Raw genomic sequence first — 20,732 nt, forward strand, 5'->3', positions numbered from 1 at the left:
GAGGGTTATAGATGCTCTATCATAGAATATATTTAAAGCTGGGATAGATATATTTTTGCTCTCTCAAGGAATAGAGGGATATGGGGAGCAACTGGGAAAATGCTGAAATATCAGCCATGATTGTACTCAATAGTAAAGCAGGTTCGACGGGCCATTGAGTCTACTTCTGGTTCTATTACTTATGTTCTTGGAATGGTTAGTCTCACCAATTAGTAGATGGGACTAAAGCAGCATTACCATCCTTCCTACTACTGGTTGCTCAACACAGTTAATCCTTCTAAATCTCAGGGTGTGGTTGCAGACCACTTCAATATTTCTATCGAAGAAAGGAACCTGAAAATAGATATAGGCAAGAATTCTCTACTCCCCTACACACCTGAAGCTCACTCCCAGATGCCAACTGGCTTTCAGTAATCTAGCATACTACTGCACAATGAGCATTATGTTCCACTCCTATATTTTACAAGATTATATATTTCAGTTAATAAAAATATTTCTAGGAAAATCAAGGTGGCACTAAAATAATCCACAATTGAAATGCATTAATTAGAAGTTATACAATTTTCAACAATACTATGTAATCTTGGAAAATCACTATAATATTGATAGCTAAACATGTATATAAGATGTTTCATTTTCAAAAGTGTAGAGTTCCTTTGCAGTAAAACAATTACTTACTGCATTTTTCATTGAATAGTGTCTCCACTTGCTGTTTCAACTCAGTAATTTTGGCATTCCACTGTTCTGTAATAAAAAAATGAAGTCACTATACGTTGGGTTCTACAAATATACGTTCATATATCTATACATACATATAGATTTCAGAAATAACTGAACATTGAATCCTTGAGTTTTGATAAAATTCCAGTTCCACACAAAAATGCTTTTTAATTCTTTTTAAAGTGGAAAAAGATTATCAGGTGTAACTTTAATGCCAAGAAATTTCATTTTTTCCCAAAAAAAAGCATGCAAATTGGAGCTCTTTTTAGTAGAAGGAGGGGAGTACTTGAAATAAAAGGGACTCATCAACAATTCACTATTATATAGTAATATGCTTCACATGGGGATCAGAAAACAGGGAGCTGGAAATAAGGGAAGAAATTAATCCAAGTAACTGAAGGGAAATCCACAAAGTTGTCTTTCCTTTCAAGAACGAATCCTCACCATACTCAACTGAAAATACTACATCAAAAAAAAAAGACTGAAAACGAAAATCATATACATTTGTTGAAGAGACAGCTGGTTTGGAGGGTCTTATTAACAGCTAATGCAGTAACAGAAGATAAAAGACACCTAGCTAGCACTTTTCAGTATAATAGATTCAATTGTGTCAATTAGAGACAGCAATACACAAACCAGAAATTGAACAAAAAAAATTGTAGATTTGTACATGCGAGGTAGGAAAAATAAACATTGCAGCAAATTTTAGACAAACTACATCCATATTTACTTCAAAGTTCAGACAAGACATGGTGTAACAGAGTGTGTCTCATTTCAATCACAGGTAGATTGTTTTCAATGCTTTTAAGCAACCATTAACCATGGCAAAACCCATATAACTCCACAAAAATATATGTCTCAAGGGAAAATCAAATGCACTATACAGAATGCTAGCTGTACATGTTATAAACACTCAGCCAGATTTTTGCCTTCAGTTCGAGAACCATAAGTTGGGCCATTTCCCAACGATACATTCCCCATTTCTAAAAAGCAGCCTAGTCACCCAATATTTTTGGTCTCTGGGATTGAGCACAGGCTGGAGGTGACAATGGAGGCAAAATGGCCAGTTTCCATTTACTGGCCCAGTTCATGGTTGTTAAGCCCTCTAAGTTCCAGATCCCAGCTGAGCTGAGTCCATTAGCTATTCATGGAGCTCAGCCAAGCATTCATAACGAGGCCACGTGGCAGCTGTATCAAAAGTAGTAAGCTGAACAGATAGCCATCTACTGGCATCTGTTTTGCCATATGGCCTCAATGTGAGGCCTGTGGGGGGATTGAATGGGACTGCTAGGTTTGATTGACAGTTTTATGAGCATGTAATACGTTTATCTTTCTTTGAACAGGTTTTTCAAAGCCCATTTGTTATTTGGACAAGATTAGGAGATATTAGAGGATTAAATGTTTCTTCAATGGGACTTTCACTGCCTGTGTTTGATTGACAACTTTATGAGAATAAAAGAGGAGCGTTTTCTTTTCAAAGTGATTTTTGAATGATTGACTGAAATGCTCATGAAATTTTTAAAAAGAATAGACTTGCCAATGTTATTATATGGCTCATTGGTTTGGTGCCTAGTGTATATTGGACAAATGCCTCAAATGCTCAGATGTTAAGACATTAAAACAACAAAAAAAAAATCAAACCACACAGTACCCTACATACATTCATATCTGATTCTCCATACTGTTGGATGCAAAGAGGACATTATCCATGGATAAAATACTCTAATGCATCTGAGCCCTTACACAGTGCTGGTCAATTTAATGGTCCCTTACACCTTTTAAGAATAGAGCTCTACAATCAATCACTATATTGAGGTCGTATTTAAATCATCAAACGCCATTATATTATGACAGCTGAAGTTGGCAAGAGCTTTTAAACTTCCCTGCCAAAGGTTCATGACTCCACAGCAGGCTTCCCCAAAGATTCGTGAACTGACTTACCTGGCATGGTTCCCACAGCCTTCAGGGGCCCACCCGCCTCCAAAGCAATGGCAGGGAAACTGAATTTGCAGTAGGCATCTAAATAGTTAACTTGACAAAACTTTATGTGGGCATTGGGTAGCTTCCTGCCACATTTCCCAACCCAATGAAAATGGTGGAAAGCAGGAATTGGAGGACCAGTATAAAAATCCAGCCTTGCATGCCTCCCATTTCGTCCTACTGACATGCATTTGCTCAGCATTGGGAGAAAAATTCAGCTAATTCATGGTTGTTAAGCCCTCTGAACTCCAGATCCTTGCTGAGCTGAGCTAATCAGATCAAGGTGGCAGCTGCTACACACAATGCAAAGCACCTCTACTCCAAATATAGAAGCTAGTAATTTGTACTCGAACAGGCACTTGAACTAGGAACTATTAACGTTGATTTTGGCACTGCTGTGTACTCTGCTAATGCTAGCTTTTCAGGCCCAGACACATGCAGGTATGCATCCAGGTTGGTTTAAAGGGATGCCTTCAACTCAATGATTGGAATGCCTCCAGGATGTAGCAATAGCAGAATTCCTAAGAGCAGTTCTAGAAATTAGCAAACTAGTACTAGTAGAAATTAGTATTTTAAAAAGAGTAGATATACACTCCTTTTAGCAAAATTCTAAGTGTTCTTATTGTCCTGTAACTACCGAATGGTACAAATCATTATATTCAGCTTTATGATCTTAAACATGTGACTTACAGGAATGGGTATAATACAAAAAAGAAACAGGTGATCTTTTTACTGCATTTTTTTTAGTAGACATTCATGAATTTTTTTAAAAAACTGATAAAGAACTCAAGATGGTTCCAGAGATATGGGATTATTTACATGGATAAACTAGGGAAGCTGAGGTTCTCCTTAGAGCAGAAAAGGCTAAGAGGAAATTTGATAGGCATTTAAAGTCATGAGTGTTTAGATAAAGTAAATAAAGAGAATTTGTTTCCAATTGTTGATGAGTTGGTAATCAGAGGGCACAAAGACTTCATGGCAGTTAGTAAAAGAACCAGACGTGACATGAGGAAAAATGTTTTTACCCAAAGAATAGTCAGAATTTGGAATGCAGTGTGTGGAAACAGATTCAATAGTGCCTTTCAAAATGGAATTGCATAAATACTTGAAGGAGAAAAAAATTGCAAGGATATGGGGAAAAAGCTGAGGTCTGGAACTAAATGAAAGAATAGGTGCAGCCTCAGTGGGCCAAATGGTTTCCTTCTGTGTTGTACACTTTATGAACGACCAGGACGGACTGGTTTGAAGCCATCTGTCCAATGAATGGATTGATTGCATTCATGTCAGAGTAAAGTCACAAAATCATAATATGGGATACAACAGATGAACATCAGTGCTATTTATTTTTCAAATATAAAATTCTCTCCCTCAGCAACAGCATCCATAAACACAAGTTCCAGATGTACACTGATGACACTCAGCATTACCTTATGACTACCACTCTCGACCCCTCTACTATCTCTGACTTGTCACACTGCTTGTCTGACATCCAATGAATGAGCTAAAATTTCCTCCAATGAAATACTGGGAAGGCAGAAGCCATTGTCTTTGGTCGCTGCCACCAACTCCATCCCCCTCCTTGGCAACTATCTAAAACTGAACTTCAGCTTTGTGTTGTAGTTGGTCCTCAGGTGAACTACTGACCGTATATCCACTATGTCACCAAGGCCGTCTACTTCTATCTCTATATCATCACCTGACTCCATCTCTGCCTCAATTCATCTGCTGCTGAAAACCATCATCCGTACATTTGGCATCTTCAGATTTACATTGAATAAACAGCACCAACATAGGCCACCCCAACCATTACATGTCAGTATTTATGCTCTACTCAAGCTTCTTCCCACTTTTAACTACTCCAACACTACTAATCATTTTCCATTTTCTTTCCAGGCTCAACTATTCCAAAGATCTCCTAGCCAGCCTCCCATTTTTCATCCTACAAAACTTGACCTCCTTAAAATTCTGCTGCCTGCATCTAACTTGCACCAAGTCCTGCTCACCCACTGTTCCTGTGCTGGACAACTTAGTCTTCCAGACTCAACACCTCAATTTTAAAATTCTCTTGCTTGTTTTAAAATTCCTCCATGGCCTCACACCCTCCCTATCTGTAACCCTCCAAGATTTCTGTGTTCCTCCACAATTCTGGCCTTTTGTACATCCCCGATTTAATTATTTTACCACTGGTGTTCATGCCTTATGCTGCATAAAGCCCAAACTCTCCAATTACCTCCCTAAATGAATTCAACCCTCAACCTCCTTTAAGATGTTCCTTAAAATCTATACGCTTGACCAAGCTTTTGGTCATCTGTTGTAATAGCTCATTGGACATATGTCAAATTTTGTTTGATAAGGCTTCTGTGAAATGCTTTGTAATATAAAGGGTGTTATATAAAAATGCAAGTTGTTTAGATAAAAGATAAAGCAGACTTGCAGCCAATTAATGGTGTAGGCAAGGGCTAGTGGCGACTGAATAAGTCCAATATTACGATGTTGGATCTTGGGAATTCTGCCCACTTATAATTAGCACCTCAGTTTTTCATGATCAAAGAAGTAAAATTGAGTTAATTACACAATATTTCACATTTTGTTTTCTTGATCAAATTCCATGATTTTATCCATTTTTCATGAAAACCACTAAATCAGTGGCCTTGATTTCAACATTCCTATACAGCAAAAATGTACATCAGTCACGACACCTTTGTAATTACACAAACTTCTTCCCACACAATTTTTACACCAGTTTATTTGTCGGTGTACATTTAGGAGTCTGGCAAAGTCAACTAAGTATGTTTTGTTACTCAACAGCACTGTGGGTGTACCTACACCATATGGACTGCAGTGGTTCAAGAAGCTCTCCACCACCTTCTCAAGGGCAATCGGGGATGGGCATTAAATGCTGGCCTAGCCAGCAACATCCACGTCCCATGAACAAAAAAAAATGTTTGCAAATTAATGGAAGAAAGAGGGATTAAGGAAGCAAAAGCGACAGGACAAAGAACTTTCATGCAGCACGTGGTTAGGGTCTGAAATTCACTGCCTGAGAGCGTGGTAGAGGCAGGTTCAATCAAAGCATTCAAAAGGAAATAAGTTGTTATCTGAAAAGGAAGAATGTGCAGGGTTACAGAGAGAAGGCAGGGGAACGACACTAGTTGAATTGTTCATTTGGAGAGCCTATGCAAACACAACAGGCCGAATGGCCTCCTTCTGCATTATAACAATGCTGTGATTCTGTGAAGATAATTCTGTCGTATTCATAATTTATGGGCTGGAAACAAAATCCAATAGAAGACAATATCTAACTTTCACTGAGATAACAACTAGGCTTGTAAAGTTTAGTTAAAACTCTTTAAATGGATACAGTAATAATGACTTCAAATCAGTCAATCGTATTCAGAAGATATATCAATATAAAATGCATTGGAGGCAGTTCAGAGGAGGTTCACTAGATTTATACCTGGAATGAGTGGGTGTCTTATGAGGATCGGTCAGACAGGCAGGGCTTGTTTCAACTGGAGTTTGGAAGAGAGTGAGGGGTGACTTGATTGAAGAATAAAAGATTGAATGGTCTTGACAAGGTGGACATGAAGAGGATGTTTCCCCTTGTGGGCAAGTCCAGAGCTAGGGGACACCCTTATAGGACAAGATGGAGAAATTTTTTGAGGATTGTGCGACTTTGGAACATTCTGCCTCAGAAGACGGTGGGGTCAGGGGTCACTGAATATTAAGGCAGAGGTAGATTGATTCCCTTGCCTAATAAGAATCTAAGGCTATCAGGGCTGGATGGGAATGTGGAACTCGAAACACAAACAGATCAGCCATGATCTTATTAAATGGCGGAGCAGGCTAGAGGGGCCAAATGGCCTACTTCTGCTCCTATTCCGTATGTTTGTACGTAACCACTGGGTGATAGTTCTGGAATGCAAAAATACACACAGACACACATATACACAGTGTCAAGTGTTTTGATATATACACAAACATTTGCCAAAAAATTCCAACACTCCTCATGATACAAAATGAGTTTTTCAATAAAAACTTATATGTTGTAAGATCTTAATTCTGTGGGGCAGTTGACGCAGCCTATTACCAAAACCTTTTTTACAACCCCAATTAGGCAAATCACACGTCACTTCTGCTATCCAAGATCTTGTGTCAGCTTGTTTTTAAAATGTTTTGCTCCCTCCCACTATCATAAATCCACTATTTAAAACTTTAACCAGGTTCGAATAATCCACAACTGCAATCATATATCCTGATTCCGAAGCACATGAATGGCATTCAATCTGCTTAACTACTTTTCTTACCAAAAGAGAATTCCCGGCCTCTTTGTTTGAATGTAGCATTTGAATCATTTGTTTGCGTGATATTTCCAACTGTCTTGACAGGTGGCGTTTCATCAGAAGCTGTCAATAAAAACATAGGGTAGTTATATTTTGTCCATGTAATTGCTACGAAAGGGTTGTCAATTTGCAGGTTTCTCTAGAATTAGTTTTCAAAAATTTGTAGAACAGTCAATCACTTTCATAAAATTGTACTGTGAATCAGCAACAAGTTGGGCTGTTAACTCCCGACCTCCAGGGCGCTGTACCTGGGGAACAACCCCCACCACCCGCACTGGGGAAGCCCAGCCTGAGCTGTAAGGTCAGGCGAGATAGGATCGCCCTAATTTCAAGGCAATCCGACTCAATTGTCACTCCATCAGAAGTTATGGCCCTTCGTTATTTTAATGCTACATTACCTATTGTATGTTGGCCAGCCAGGTATCTGACACGTGCAGAAACCTAACAAGCTTACATTTCTAATTCTTATACAAAATTGTGTGTGTAGGGCCACACCCTGCTTACCCAAATCCAAAGAACGTAAGAGGCAGATTTGAAAGATATAAGTTTCAGGAAACACAAGTGTGTACAGGACTTAACCAGCTAAAACCATGCAGCATACCAACTAAAACGACCAGTGGGGTTCCAGATGCTTGCCAGCCAGAGCTACCATGAATTAGTAAGACAGCCTTCTGAAGGCAGCATCTTTAAAAGCATTTTTTTAAACTTCCAAACAAAAAAAATTAAGATAGAATTGTAATTTCTTCCACACTTGGAAGGTCAAACCTGGGAAACCCTTTCAATGATAAAGCCAGAAGGAGTAAAAGTTCCACACTGTACAAACAAAAAAATACCTTCAATGGTAACTTCTATCTCTGGGCTGCTTGGAGTCGTTGGTACTTGCAGAACTTTCTCTGGTACAGAACTGCTGGCTTCTAATAAACAACAGAAAACGGCAAACCAGAAATTAAGTATTTCAGGAAATATTCTAACACTTACAGTATATTCCCTAGTATACTGTTTCCTTTTAGCTCAAAATGCTGTCTATCTCAATTACTTGAGTATGTTAACTGTATAATAATGTGGTAAAGAGGCAATAGAAAGAATTTATAAAATGTGAATTTTGAGCATAAATTACAAAATTTACAAAATCCCTCAAACAAAAATATCACACGTAACTAATTCAAGGACATATTAGATAATGTAGTATGTTAGGAATGTGATTCACCTTTAACAGTTCGTGTTAAATTCGGCTCAGGTGGGCGGGATGCACGTCTCCGCCCTCTGTTGGTGGGTGGGGTTCCTAAGTGAAATGAGTTTGAATAGTCTAAATTCAATGGCAAGTGAAACAAATCCACAGCACTTAAAATGCTTTTAAATTTTAAGATTAACAACACCTCAAACCATAAAGTACATATACAGTAAAGTGATATCCAGTAAAACATTTTTTCAATTTGAGTTTTCTCTGGCCATGTGGCAATTCCACACCCTCCTTGTAAAACTGGCTCTTTCCATTGTAAGATATAGGTTAACCCCCATACTAGTGTTTGTTTGCTACAGCAATGATAGAAAAAAACAGTAGCCAACAGGATGAGAAAAAAATATACTGTAGATTATATTAACAAAAATTCTATACTGAGCAACATGATGATAAATTGCTCTTTACTGTGCAAAATATTATATAAATTCTTCACCAACTTAATTTCCATGCAATAGACATTTATGAAAACCAAGGAGCAATTTCCCTGTCTTGTAGCCTTGGAAATGTATACAGATTCTTACCATCAGTGCGTTTTCCTTTTTTCAATCTATCAGGGAGGTGAGGCTCCACTAATTCTGGCCTAGTTGATAAACATTACAATCAGTATTACAATTAGTTTCAAAAATTCATTATATTACAACTACCTGCATTTACATAAACATAGGAAAACAACTAAAGCTATTTTTTAGAATTGTAATAAGACACAACAATTAGGAATAGGCCATTTAGCCCCTCAAGCCATTCTGTAAGATCATAGCTGATCTGACTGTGGCCTTAACTCCACTTGTGTCTGTCCCCCATAACACTTGACTCACTTGTCGATCAAAAATCTAAGATTCAATGACCCAGCATTCCACAGACTACTGACCCTCTGAGAAAAAAATTCTCCTCATTTCAGTCTTAAGTGGGAGATCCCTAATTTTTAAACTATGTCCCCTAGGTTCTAGACTTCATCACAAGGAGAATCATCCGCCTGTTAAGACCCCTCAGGATATTATATGTTTCAATAAGATCAACTCTCATTCTTCTAAACTCCAATGAGTGTAGCCTTAACCTGCTGAACCTTTCCTCATAAGGCAACCCCTTCATCCCAGGAATCAGTTGAGTGAACCTTCTCTGAGCTGCTTCCTTAAGTAAGGAAACCAAAACTAGTATTCTGAGTGCAGTCTAAGGCCGTGTACAGCTGTAGCAACACTTCCCTAATTTTATATTGGATTTCCCTTGCAATAAATGCCAACATTCCATTTGCCTTCCTAATCACTTGCTGAACCTGCATAGTAACATTTTATGATTGATGTACCAGGGCATCTAGGTTCTTCTGAACCATGGAGTCCTGCAGTCTCTCTCCATTCAATTAATATACTGCTTTTATATTCTTCCTGCCAAAGTGGACAAGTTCACGTTTTCCCACATTTATATTCCATCTGTCAAATTTTTGCCCATTTGCTTAATCTATCTAAATCCCTTTGTAGACTCTTTACGTCCTCTTGACAACTTACTTTCCTACCTATCTTAGTCTCATCTACGAATTTACCTACCATACATCTGGTCCCTTTGTCCAAGCTACTGATACGGATTGCAAATAGTCGAGGCCCGAGCACTGGTACCTGTGGCACTCCGTTAGTAGCGTGCCAACCCAAAAACCCTACTCTGTGCTTCCTGTTAGCTAACCAATCCTCTGACCACGCTACTATGCTATCCCCTAAGCTCTTATTTTGTGGAGTAACCTTTGACGTGGCACCTTATCAAATGCCTTTTGGAAATCTAACTGCGCAACCTCTATAGATACTACCTTGAAATAACTTTATCTACCTTGCTTGTAACTTCCTCAAAGGAACACTAAAAAATTCTTCAAATACTATTTCCCTTTCACAAAACCATGTTGACTCTACCTGATTGTACTATGATTTTATAAAAGTCCAATTACCTCCTTAATAATGAATTCTAGCATTTTCCTTATGACAGATGTTAGGCTAACTGACCTATAATTTCCTGCTTTCTGTCTCTCTCCTTTCTTGAATAAAGATGTTACATTAGCGACTTTTCAATCCGCTGGGACCTTTCCAGAATCTAGGAAATTTTGGAAGATCACAACCAATGCATCTACTATCCTTGCAGCCATTTTTAGGACCCCAGGATGCAAGCCATCAGATCCAAGGGACTTGTCAACTTTTAATTCTAGTAGTTTTCCCCGTATGTTTTCCATGTGATTGTTTTAAGTTCCTCTCTCCCTTTTGCCTGTTGATTTTAAAGTATTCTTGGGATGTTATTTGTGTCTTCTACAATGAAAGCAGACACAAAATATCTTCAAAGTTGCCATTATTTCCTTGTTTCTCATTATTAGTTCCCTAGTCCCATCCTCTAAAGGGACCAATGCTTACTTTATTTACGCTTTTTCTTTTTAAATACTAGTAGAAATTCTAAAATGAAAGCAAGATACTGTGGATGCTGGAAATCTGAAATAAAAAAACGCTAGAAAATATCTGCAGGTCTGACAGCAGCTGTAGAGAGAGAGAGAAAGAGTTGATGCTTCGAGTCCAATATGACTTCTTCGGAACATCTGAAATTTTCCAGCATTTTGTTTTTACTGGTAGAAACTCTTACTATCTGTTTTTATATCCCTAGGTAGCTTTCCCTGATATTCTAATACCTTCCTCATTTTTAAAAAATCATTCTTTACTCATTTCTAAAGCTGTCCAATCTGCAGACCTACCACTAATCTTCACAGTATTGTGTGCTTTTTCTTTCAATTTGATACTCTACTTAACTTCAGTTAGCCAGGGATGGTACATCCTTCTCATAGCAAAGATATATTCAATTGAGAAAGACTCAACATCTCTTTAAATGTCTGCTACTGCTTTTCTACCTTCCTACCTTTTAACCTATTTTCCCAGTTCACTTTAGCCAACTGTCCTCATACCCTTGTAATTGCCTTAGACCCATGCTTCTCACCCTCAAACTGAATGTGAAATTCTATCATGCTATGATCACTGTTGCCCAGAGGCTTCTTACAGATCAATTAATCCTGTGTCATTGCACCTTACCAGGTCTAGAACAGCCTGCTACTTGGGTGGCACTGGAACATACTGCTCTAAGAAACTGTCCTGAAAATACACTATGAACTCATCTTCCTGGCTACCTTCGCCAATCTGATTCGTCCAATCTATGTGGAAATTAAAATCATCTGTGATATTTGCAGTGCGTTTCTTACAAGCCCCCATTATTTCTTCCTGTATACTCTGCCCTACAGTGTAGCTACTATTACAGGGCTATAAACTACTCCCACGAGTGACTTCTTACCTTTGCTATTTCTCACCTCTACCCAAGCTGATTCTACATCTTGATCTTTTGAACTAAAGTCCTCTCTCATACTGTACTGTCATCTTTAAATATCAAAGCTACCCCACCACCTTTTCCTAGTTTCCTGTCCTTCTAAAATGTCAAATACCCTTGAATATTTATGTCCCTGCCTTAGTTACCATGCAACCGCATCTCTGAAATGGCCATCAGATTATACATATTTATTTCTATTTGTGCTATCAATTAATCCATTTTGTTACGAAAACTGCATGCATTCAGATACAGAGCCTTTAATTCTGTGACTTACCATTTTTGCAAACTCTGGCCTTACTTGGTGCACACTTCAGTTTATATGCTCTGTCCCTTTCTGCCACACACTAGTTATCATTACCCATATTGCTACCCTACTCTATTGCCTTGCCCTTTCTCTTTAATTTACCACATCTCTCCTCACGTGATCACTCCTCCCCCTCCCCCTCCACCAACTATTTAGTTTAAAGCTCTCTCTACTGCCCTAGTTGTATGACATCAGACAGAAAAAAATAAACAAACCAAAGGAGAGTCTTACTTTTTCACAAAGAATTTAACTTTTGCACTCCCTCGAATGATCCTTTCCAGTCTGGGTATTCCAAACCATGTGGGGCTTCTGAAAGGAATGCCATCTGGCAACCCCTCTACATAGAGATGCTGTGGATTGGACTCAAATAATGGATATGGAACCTTCACTGGTTCTGGAAGGTTCAGAGCTTCAGCTGTAGACAAAAGTGAATCATTACGCCAAAGAGCTTTACAATTTTAATTTCAAAAATGAGCAAAAATTAATAAAATTAAAAGTTAACAATTCACAAAAAAGTGAAAAACTTACCAAATTTTGTGTTAAATATCTCCTCAACTTGTTTTCTTAGTTTAGTAATTCTGATATTCCAATCTTCTTTCCCTGAAATAATGTAACATATGCATAAACTCGCTCTCCCTGTCTTAAATACTTTCAACTGCTTATTAAAAAGGTCAATTTTAAAATTACAAATACATAAACGCAGTAAATGCTACAAAACCCAAACATCTTTGGATCTATATTCAATACAGCAAATAACGCACAATGATAGGCATTGGAATTGATAGGCACAGTCATTATAGGAAATATAACAGCTACAGTTATACTACTTTCACATAGCGGCATGAGCAAAGTGACCAATATTATGATTTTAGCAGTATTAGAGCACAGGGTGCACTTTTATATTTAACTGTCGTCAGACTCAATACAACAGGTTGGAGCTATTAAACACACTTTAAAGTTCATTATTAGTACTAGTAGATAAGTAAACTATTTTTAAGTGATAAACATCTACTTTATTAACATAGGAGGCCACCATTTGCTCTGTCCGATACTTTCAGAAAAGTTTTGTAAACTACTATCAATGTGACAGACTGCAAGGAGTGATGCACCACATGGCTCATGATTTTTACCATGCACAACAGAAACAGAATTCATTATCTAAACATTTTCTGTATGTATCGAACAAAGCCTCAAAGGCATAATCCTCATGGTAAAGAGTTCAAATGCTCAGTTAAGTAATATCAGTCTGTCTCAATACTTTATGAATATCTAACATGACCCAGTGTAGCTAGTCTTTGTTTATGATTATAAGCTACAGAAGATTGTGCACAGTTAGTGCATGTTGATCTGGACTCTAAGATCATGAACTCCACAATTATCGGCAATAGCTACTTGTAGTGCCCTGCAACTTTCCACTAAGAATGAACTTTAGATGCTGGATTAAACATTACAGATGATTATAAATTTAATGTACTTCAACTTCTCAAAGGATGCATTCAGTTGAGAAAGCTGACATGGGGATACCACTGTTTCCACTATATTAAAGTTGTTTTCTTTTCCACAATCTTCGTCGTTTTGCTCAACCAAAGTCGATTAGAAGTTCACATTACGTTCATTTTTACATGCTTCTGTTGCTACACACCTGTCATGTCAACTCTCTTGACAACCAAACTATAAGTTTAAAAAAATTCTACGCTGCAAGTATATACGTTATTTTTGGTACATACCTGTAAAGTCATTTAAGTTACAGCTATACTTTGTTCCAAAACTTAAAAACTAAGACTAAGGCTTGCTTCAGAGAAGAAGTTAATGCATTTGTACTTCATTTCAAAGATAATGATTTTTCATATATATGCAAACTTCTTTTCCTTCAGTTCCTGGGGACTATCAATTTACCACGATATTACGTGAACCAGCTTCAAGATAATTTCGTAGAGCCAAATTGGAATCAAACTGAATCCATCACACCTACAAAATGATTCGATCGACATTCATGTAATTTTAAATGGCCAAGACAGACAACTACACAGCAGAATCCACTGAAGGCAGCCTTTAAATTACTATGGCGGTGGGGAATGAGGTGGTGTAAGAAATCAGTCTCCATTTCACAAATTTTACTTTTAGGAAAATAGAAAATATATAGAACTGGCAAAATTGCGATCAGTTGGATGATTATGTAAGTGTCAATAGCAAAGAGGGGTTCATTTTTCTGCTAGAGTGTTAACTATTTTCCCCCTTTTAACTGCCATTCTTCCTTTATGACAATTAAAGAATAGGTTAAGTTGCTTCACATGATGGAAATCCAAAAACAAAATCAGTGAATTCACATTTGACAATCTCATGGAACTAGAAAGTATTCTTTCCAGGATGGTTCATTCCACCTATAGCAGAGCTAAGGCATGATTAAAAGAAGACCACGTAGGTATTCTGTACATTGTCCTTAGCTGGTACCAAACTTACTACAAACCATTAAAAGCAAAACAGTCATTTTAAAGTACTTCCTTCTCACCTAAAATGCCAGAGTAGTGTTTGTTCAAACACAATTAAAGAAAACTGTTTCCTTCAAAGTTTTCCAGTACAGCTACATTGGCTTAAGTAATTTACATAGCTTTCATTTAAAAATTGCTGAGCTGTAGGCCCGAAGAAAATGTTACATGAAGAATATGTGGTGGTCCATTCAAGTCTGACTCCTTAAACAAAGTTGAACGATTATGGTCTAGAGACTAAGCAAAAGCGAGCAAAGAAAATGTTCATTAATAAATGAACCAAAATGTCTTATAAATTACCAGAAGTTAAGTAACCATGGACAGCCTTTGGATCTACTAAAACTTCTTGCACTAAAGTGCAGAATAAAACACAATCATTGTTGATTTGTTCGTATAACTCAGTAAGAAGACATGGGTTGGTTCAGTTCAGGATTCTGGCTCTATTTACAAAATCAGACAGATTTAACCCAGCCAGACCACTTCAGATGCTCCTTTCTTCACATACACTTGGAGCAAAGGAATTTATGCAATTCACTCATTCCAGAATAATTTTGACTTGCATTGATATATTAGACGATTTATAATCAGAGCAGTGGTCATCATTTGGTAATAGCCAGCTGACTATATTTTCCTCCCATTATTGCTTTTGTTTGGTCTCAAATTTAGTTTAACAATGAATTTTCCACCAAGGAAAGGATAATTCGTTCCTACAGTCCGTAGGAAAATGCTGCCAACAAATATTTTGCTGATGAGGCCTGGCCATTAACCCTGGAAAGACTTTCATGAGCAAAATTTCATCAAGAAAAGATTCTCCCTAAAAAGCTTCTTTACAATAAGATGCTAGATACACCAAGTAGAAGCTCCATTTGCAGCGGAATATTAAAGGGTCAGATTTTGTGTGTCATTTTTCAAATCTTGATAGGTGACGAGGTTCTAGAGTAAATATTAGGTTTTAGTTTTTATTTATTTATAAGTCAGAAAAAAATTTGAAAACATCCAATTTAGTTAAGGAGACATTAAGGGAAAAATTCAATGTTTATAATAAATTGAAAATACAGCATATTGAGTCAGAAGAGGAAGACTGTTAATAAACCCAAAGGAAAGACTACAGGTGACTTGAAAGGGCAAATCCAGAGACCAGATTCAGCACATTGCAAAGATAGAGCTACTTTGATAAAACAGTTTAAAGCAGACCACTTGGTAGCAATTCTAGTTATAAAGGTAGGAAGAGCATGACTGCTACCTGTAACTTCTCAATGTAAACTGAAAATGGATTACTAAGCCAAGCACATACTGTAATTTTCAGTGACGTCTCAAACCACTATGACCAGGACCACCTTGCCGCTGCGACCTTCTTCCGTTTACGCAGCTGGTGAGACACTCACCAAATGGAGCTTCTACTTGGTGTATCTAACATTTTATTGTGAAGAATTCAGTAGAAAAAAGTTTAGGGAGAATCTTTTCTTGACAAATTGTGACTGTACATAGCACTTCACCCCTGACTTTCTGCCATGTGTGGCCCTACTCGGAGCTAGGAGCTCCCAATGGCATCATGCAAGGGATTATCAGAGCACACAAGCCTCTCAACCACGTCAAGGGGACAATTCACAGAGATCTATAGTTTGCGGATGACTACATTGTCATTGCCCACTCTGCACAAGATTTGCAAGCCACTTGCAATTTCTTCAATTCTGAATGCAAGAAACTAGGCCCGTCCTTGAATGTTGTCAAAACAAAAAACTCGTATCAACCCACACCTGGTCAGCCAAATATTCCACCTTTCATACATGTTGAAGGAGACACTCTAATATGTTGAGCACTTCCTATATGTTGGCAGCCATCTCTCTCAAAAGCCCACCATTGACGAGGAGATTCAACACTGGATCAGCTGCACCAGCAGAGCCTTCTTCAAACTATGACAGTAAGTACTTAAAAACAAAGACCTACACAAGTCAACAAAAGTCCTAGAATACAGGGCAGTTGTCATCATCATACTTCTGTATTGCAGTGAGACCTTGTCTGCATATCAGCAACACACAGGAGCGCTAGAGAAATTCCATCAGCAATGCCTCCGCCGCTTCATCTGGATTCAATGGGAGGGCCATCAAACAAACGTTAGTGTTCTTCTTGAAGCCAGCTCCACAAGCACTCAGGAAAAACTGCAAAATCAACTTCATTGGACTGAATACTGTGTTTGGAAGGCTGACAATCGTTTTCTCAGCTCTCAAATAGCCAACGTTCTAGGGGAGGACAAAGAAAATGCTTCAACGACACACCGAAGCTTTCATTAATGCCAATGCTGTCGCACTTCAATGACTGGGAGGAGCTTGCTACCAATCATTCAGAAAGGTGACAACTTGTCCATCGAGCTGCATTATGCTTGGAGTCACAATGTCTTAATGTGAGTCAGTGCGGCAACAGAGAAGGAAAGAAAACAAAGAATCCTGCACTTCGGATTCCACTATCTCGTGGAACTACCTGCCTCATGTGCGCATAGATCTGTGGTTGAGAATCAGCCTGTTCAGTCACATGAAGACGCATGGCTGAAATCCTGAGTAGACATCATCTTTAAATTGAGGGACAGCCAATAATGACTGTAATTTTATAAGTTGTGAATAAGTTTATACAAGTTAAGCCAATGAAGGCTACATAGAGAAATAGAGTTAGTGTTTTAGGTCCCAATGACCTTTCATCAGAACTCAAGTTTTCAGAGTTCATGCTTGAACGAAAGGTCATCTGAAACATTAACTCTATTTTTCTCCGCAGTTGCTGCCTGACTTGCTGAGTATTTCCAGCATTGTTTTTATTGCAGATATCTAGGATTCACAGCATTTAGCTTTTGTAATTGCTATGTAGGATGGAATCTGCAAAACTTAATCATAAAACTAATTTCTCTACAAAATGTTGGCACTTAAACAGCAAATCCTGCAGAGAGAAAACCCAAGTGTGGCTACAAGATCAAGGGACGTTCTACAAAAGTCAAATATTGAGACAACCGAGGTACAAGATTTCCTCCTCTGGCCAATAGCATGGTATCTCAAGACAAAATTACCAGTACAATCAAAGCCAGGTACTGCTAATATTCCCAGACTGGACGTACAAAGAATGCAGTAGAGTTAAACTTATTGTTACAATTTTCTAGGAAACATTAGATTCAGAGCCCTTTAATTAGGGCTATTTCAAATACTCCTACATTTGCCGTGAAAGGTTTAATTAGAAGTTTAGTTCTAGCAAAATTAATTAATGTCAGACTGCCACTAAAGCTTTAAGACAAAAGAAAGAACATTTAAGCATGAATGTCAATGTATAAGGTTTAGAAAGTTGAGTGAAAGTTTTGGATAGTATTAACAAATTTCTGAAAGGTTAAATTGAAGCGCAGGAAACCTTAAGGCTGGTGGGCAGGCCAGGAGCCCCAGCAGGCTTCTGAGAAAGGATAAAACCTCATTCACTGGCGGGATGAGGTTTCATCTCTGTTTTTAAAAGTTAATTAAAGTTTCACTCACATTTATTAACATGTCCATCTCGTGTGACAGTGTCACATGAGGGGGACATGTTAATAATGTTTTTATTTCTCTATTTTTAAAGCTTTTTAAACATTCAGTGCTCTCCCTGAGACTGCACTTAGTCTCAGAGAGCAGTGCGCTCTTTCATGTCCATGCGCGAAAGAATGCACTTTGACAGATGGGGAATCCCTCCAATTCCCCGCACAGGAAGCGCATAGCACTTCCTGTCGGGCAGGCTGCTGGGCGGGCCTTAATTGGCCTGCCCATTCAAAATGGCGGCCGACCCCATTTCAGCAGCGGAGTTCGGCTGCCCACCCGCCGCCGAGCCGTTGGGGCCCGCCCGCCCCCGAGCCAGTGGGGCCCGCCCGCCCCCGAGCCGGTGGGGCCCGCCCGCACATCAAGGTCAAAATTCTGGCCCAAGTATATTCAAGGTGCCATCAATAAACCATGAAAAGAAAAATATGATGATTAAAAAGCCTGCAGGAGGCATACCCCAGCCAAGGAACAAGCACCAAAGTGGTAAATAGCACTATCCAATAAAGCAATTAACCTGCTACATGAGGAAGGTGATCTTGTACTGTTAACTCCAAATTTTGGAATTAACACTGAAAGCTTACCAATGATCACTTGAACTAAAGACTACAAAAGGTTTACTTGTTAAGTGGCTATGTAATCATGGTCTTTGAAGATCATTGTACTATATAGCACAACATTACAAAGTCCTAAGTCAGAAGAGAGCTGCTGATAAAAATAATTGATACTGCTGTTATAAAACAGAAGTTTGTTGTGCTTGTAAAGTCCCGCCGTTCACAGGGGTGACATTCCCAGGAATTCTCGTAAAGGACAAAATCGTGAATGGTGAACATTCACTCCCATTACAAAGTATCAGATAGGTTCCAGCCATCCCAAAATCTGACTTTTTAAAGACACATAGACACTAAAAACTCTGTTTTGAGTAAATTCAAAGGAAAAAATACCCCCCCCCCCCGTCTGGGGGTTGCAGGGGGGGAGAGTGCGGGGGCAGGCGCGCCTCCGATCATCGCAAACGCTGTGCGGCGGGGGAGGACTCCCTCAGCCGGGAGTGCGCTCTTTCGCGCGTGTGCGCGAAAGAGTGCACAGATCTGCCTGAGGCTAAGTGCTGCCTCAGGGAGATCGGCTCCAAATTAAAATTTGCAATACAAATGATAGAAAAATTTCCCTGACGTCCCCTCATGTGACACTGTTACATGAGTTGGGACATGTCCATAACTTTTATTGAAACCTTTATTAAAAATTTAAATACCCTCATGAAACCTCATCCCGCCCGTGGATGAGGTTTCATGCTTTTTCTGAAGCCTGCCAGGGCTCCTGGCCTGCCCACCAACCTTAAGGTTGGATGGGCAGGTCCATTAATTACTCTAATTAGTTTTTCAATGGCCTCAATAGGCCGTTGACGGGTCGGCGGGCGCGCAGCTGACTTGGCTGCGCCTCCACCGATCTGAAAATAGAAATGACGTGGGGTGACGTTGGGAGTTCCACCTGGCGGGCCCCGCCTCCTGCTCGCAACCGTAAGATCCTGCCCAAGACAATTTTACTGGAGACATTGTTTAACAAGGACTTTTGTGCAGGTAAACAAATTTGTGAAAGAAGTTGTCGTGAACGGCGGGACTTTACTGAATTCAATTTTGGTCTGCGGATCAATTATATATGAGGTCGTCTTCTGGCACAGTGGTAGCGTCCCTACCTCTGGGCCAGAAGCTCTGGGTCCAAGTCCCACTTAAGGATTTGATGGCCACAGAAGGTGCGTTCATAATGTGGCCAATCTGGTCGGTTGTCAGCTTGTAAATCCTTCCAATAAGCTAGATGGCAGGTGGTAACAGCGGGAGTATTTCCTGGATAGTCATACTGCAGAAGACAACAGCAAACCACTGCAGTACCTTCCTAAACATAAACATGGACCAATCCAATGTAAGTCCACAGTCACAAAAGCCCTCTTACAGTACAGTACCTGAAGGAGGATCATCTTTTTAGAACTGTACCGCTTTAATTGTTGATACTGAATATTACAATATAATCCTAAACTGTAGTGTGGCAAGTGTAACTAAATAATGTAACTGTCTAGCTACACACACCTGGGACCAATTTAGTCTTTGATATCCCTGACAAGTTAGAAGTTAAATAGTAAGTTGAGCCTTCCTGGTGACAGAACAAAATGGGCTTTTCAAAATAGACAATACTTAACCCTCGTCACATAAATCCCAAGAAATTTTCCCAAGTATATTGTTGGAGGTAAGAGACATCCCTGAAGCCTTCCAGCTATGTGCATAACATATTGGGATTATGACATTGAACTTCCCTACAACTATCATACCCTAATCATGAACTATCATTTAAAATTATTGTTCAACTCCTAAGTTATTGCTTTCATGATAAATAGCATATTCAGGTGGCAGTTGGCTGTTCAGCAAAATATGTTATGTTGCATCATATGCAGTACTTTGTAACTTTGGATGGCCTGAGTTGCACACTGAGATGCGATCAGTGATATAATTATATCCATAATACACTAACGAGAAAAATGGCACATCTGGATTTTACACAACACAACAGATTGGACCCACTTTCAAATAGGGTTTAGTTCATGAGTAAATCCATATATATAAAAACAATGTGGGGAAGACTACAAGCTTTGGATTGTGCAGGGTATGAGATGTGTTATAACATAATGAGTGAAGGAAAACAAATTAAAACTTTGAATGCTGCCTTCTCCATTACTTAGAAATACAGGCACTATGGCTTAGATAATGCCAAACGGTTGAATCCAAGACTTAAGAGGAAGAAGTT

The 20,732-nt window shown here is 38.8% G+C and overlaps 1 protein-coding gene across 13 annotated transcripts in view; it reads right to left on the reverse strand.

Moving 5' to 3' along the window:
- LOC144684536 (general transcription factor II-I-like) overlaps positions 1 to 20,732 on the reverse strand; it is a 188,307-nt gene that overhangs the window by 26,158 nt on the left and 141,417 nt on the right. For all 13 annotated transcript variants that reach the window (XM_078548414.1, XM_078548416.1, XM_078548412.1 and 10 more), the window contains 7 exons: positions 12,449 to 12,520; positions 12,152 to 12,335; positions 8,805 to 8,863; positions 8,251 to 8,325; positions 7,877 to 7,957; positions 7,008 to 7,106; positions 679 to 744 (listed from right to left, as the gene is read on the reverse strand). In XM_078548414.1, coding sequence (XP_078404540.1) covers positions 679 to 744; positions 7,008 to 7,106; positions 7,877 to 7,957; positions 8,251 to 8,325; positions 8,805 to 8,863; positions 12,152 to 12,335; positions 12,449 to 12,520 — 636 coding nt within the window. The remainder of the gene's footprint in view (positions 1 to 678; positions 745 to 7,007; positions 7,107 to 7,876; positions 7,958 to 8,250; positions 8,326 to 8,804; positions 8,864 to 12,151; positions 12,336 to 12,448; positions 12,521 to 20,732) is intronic.

This window comes from Cetorhinus maximus, chromosome 9, assembly GCF_964194155.1.
Source record: "Cetorhinus maximus chromosome 9, sCetMax3.hap1.1, whole genome shotgun sequence".
Classification (NCBI taxonomy): Eukaryota; Metazoa; Chordata; class Chondrichthyes; order Lamniformes; family Cetorhinidae; genus Cetorhinus; species Cetorhinus maximus.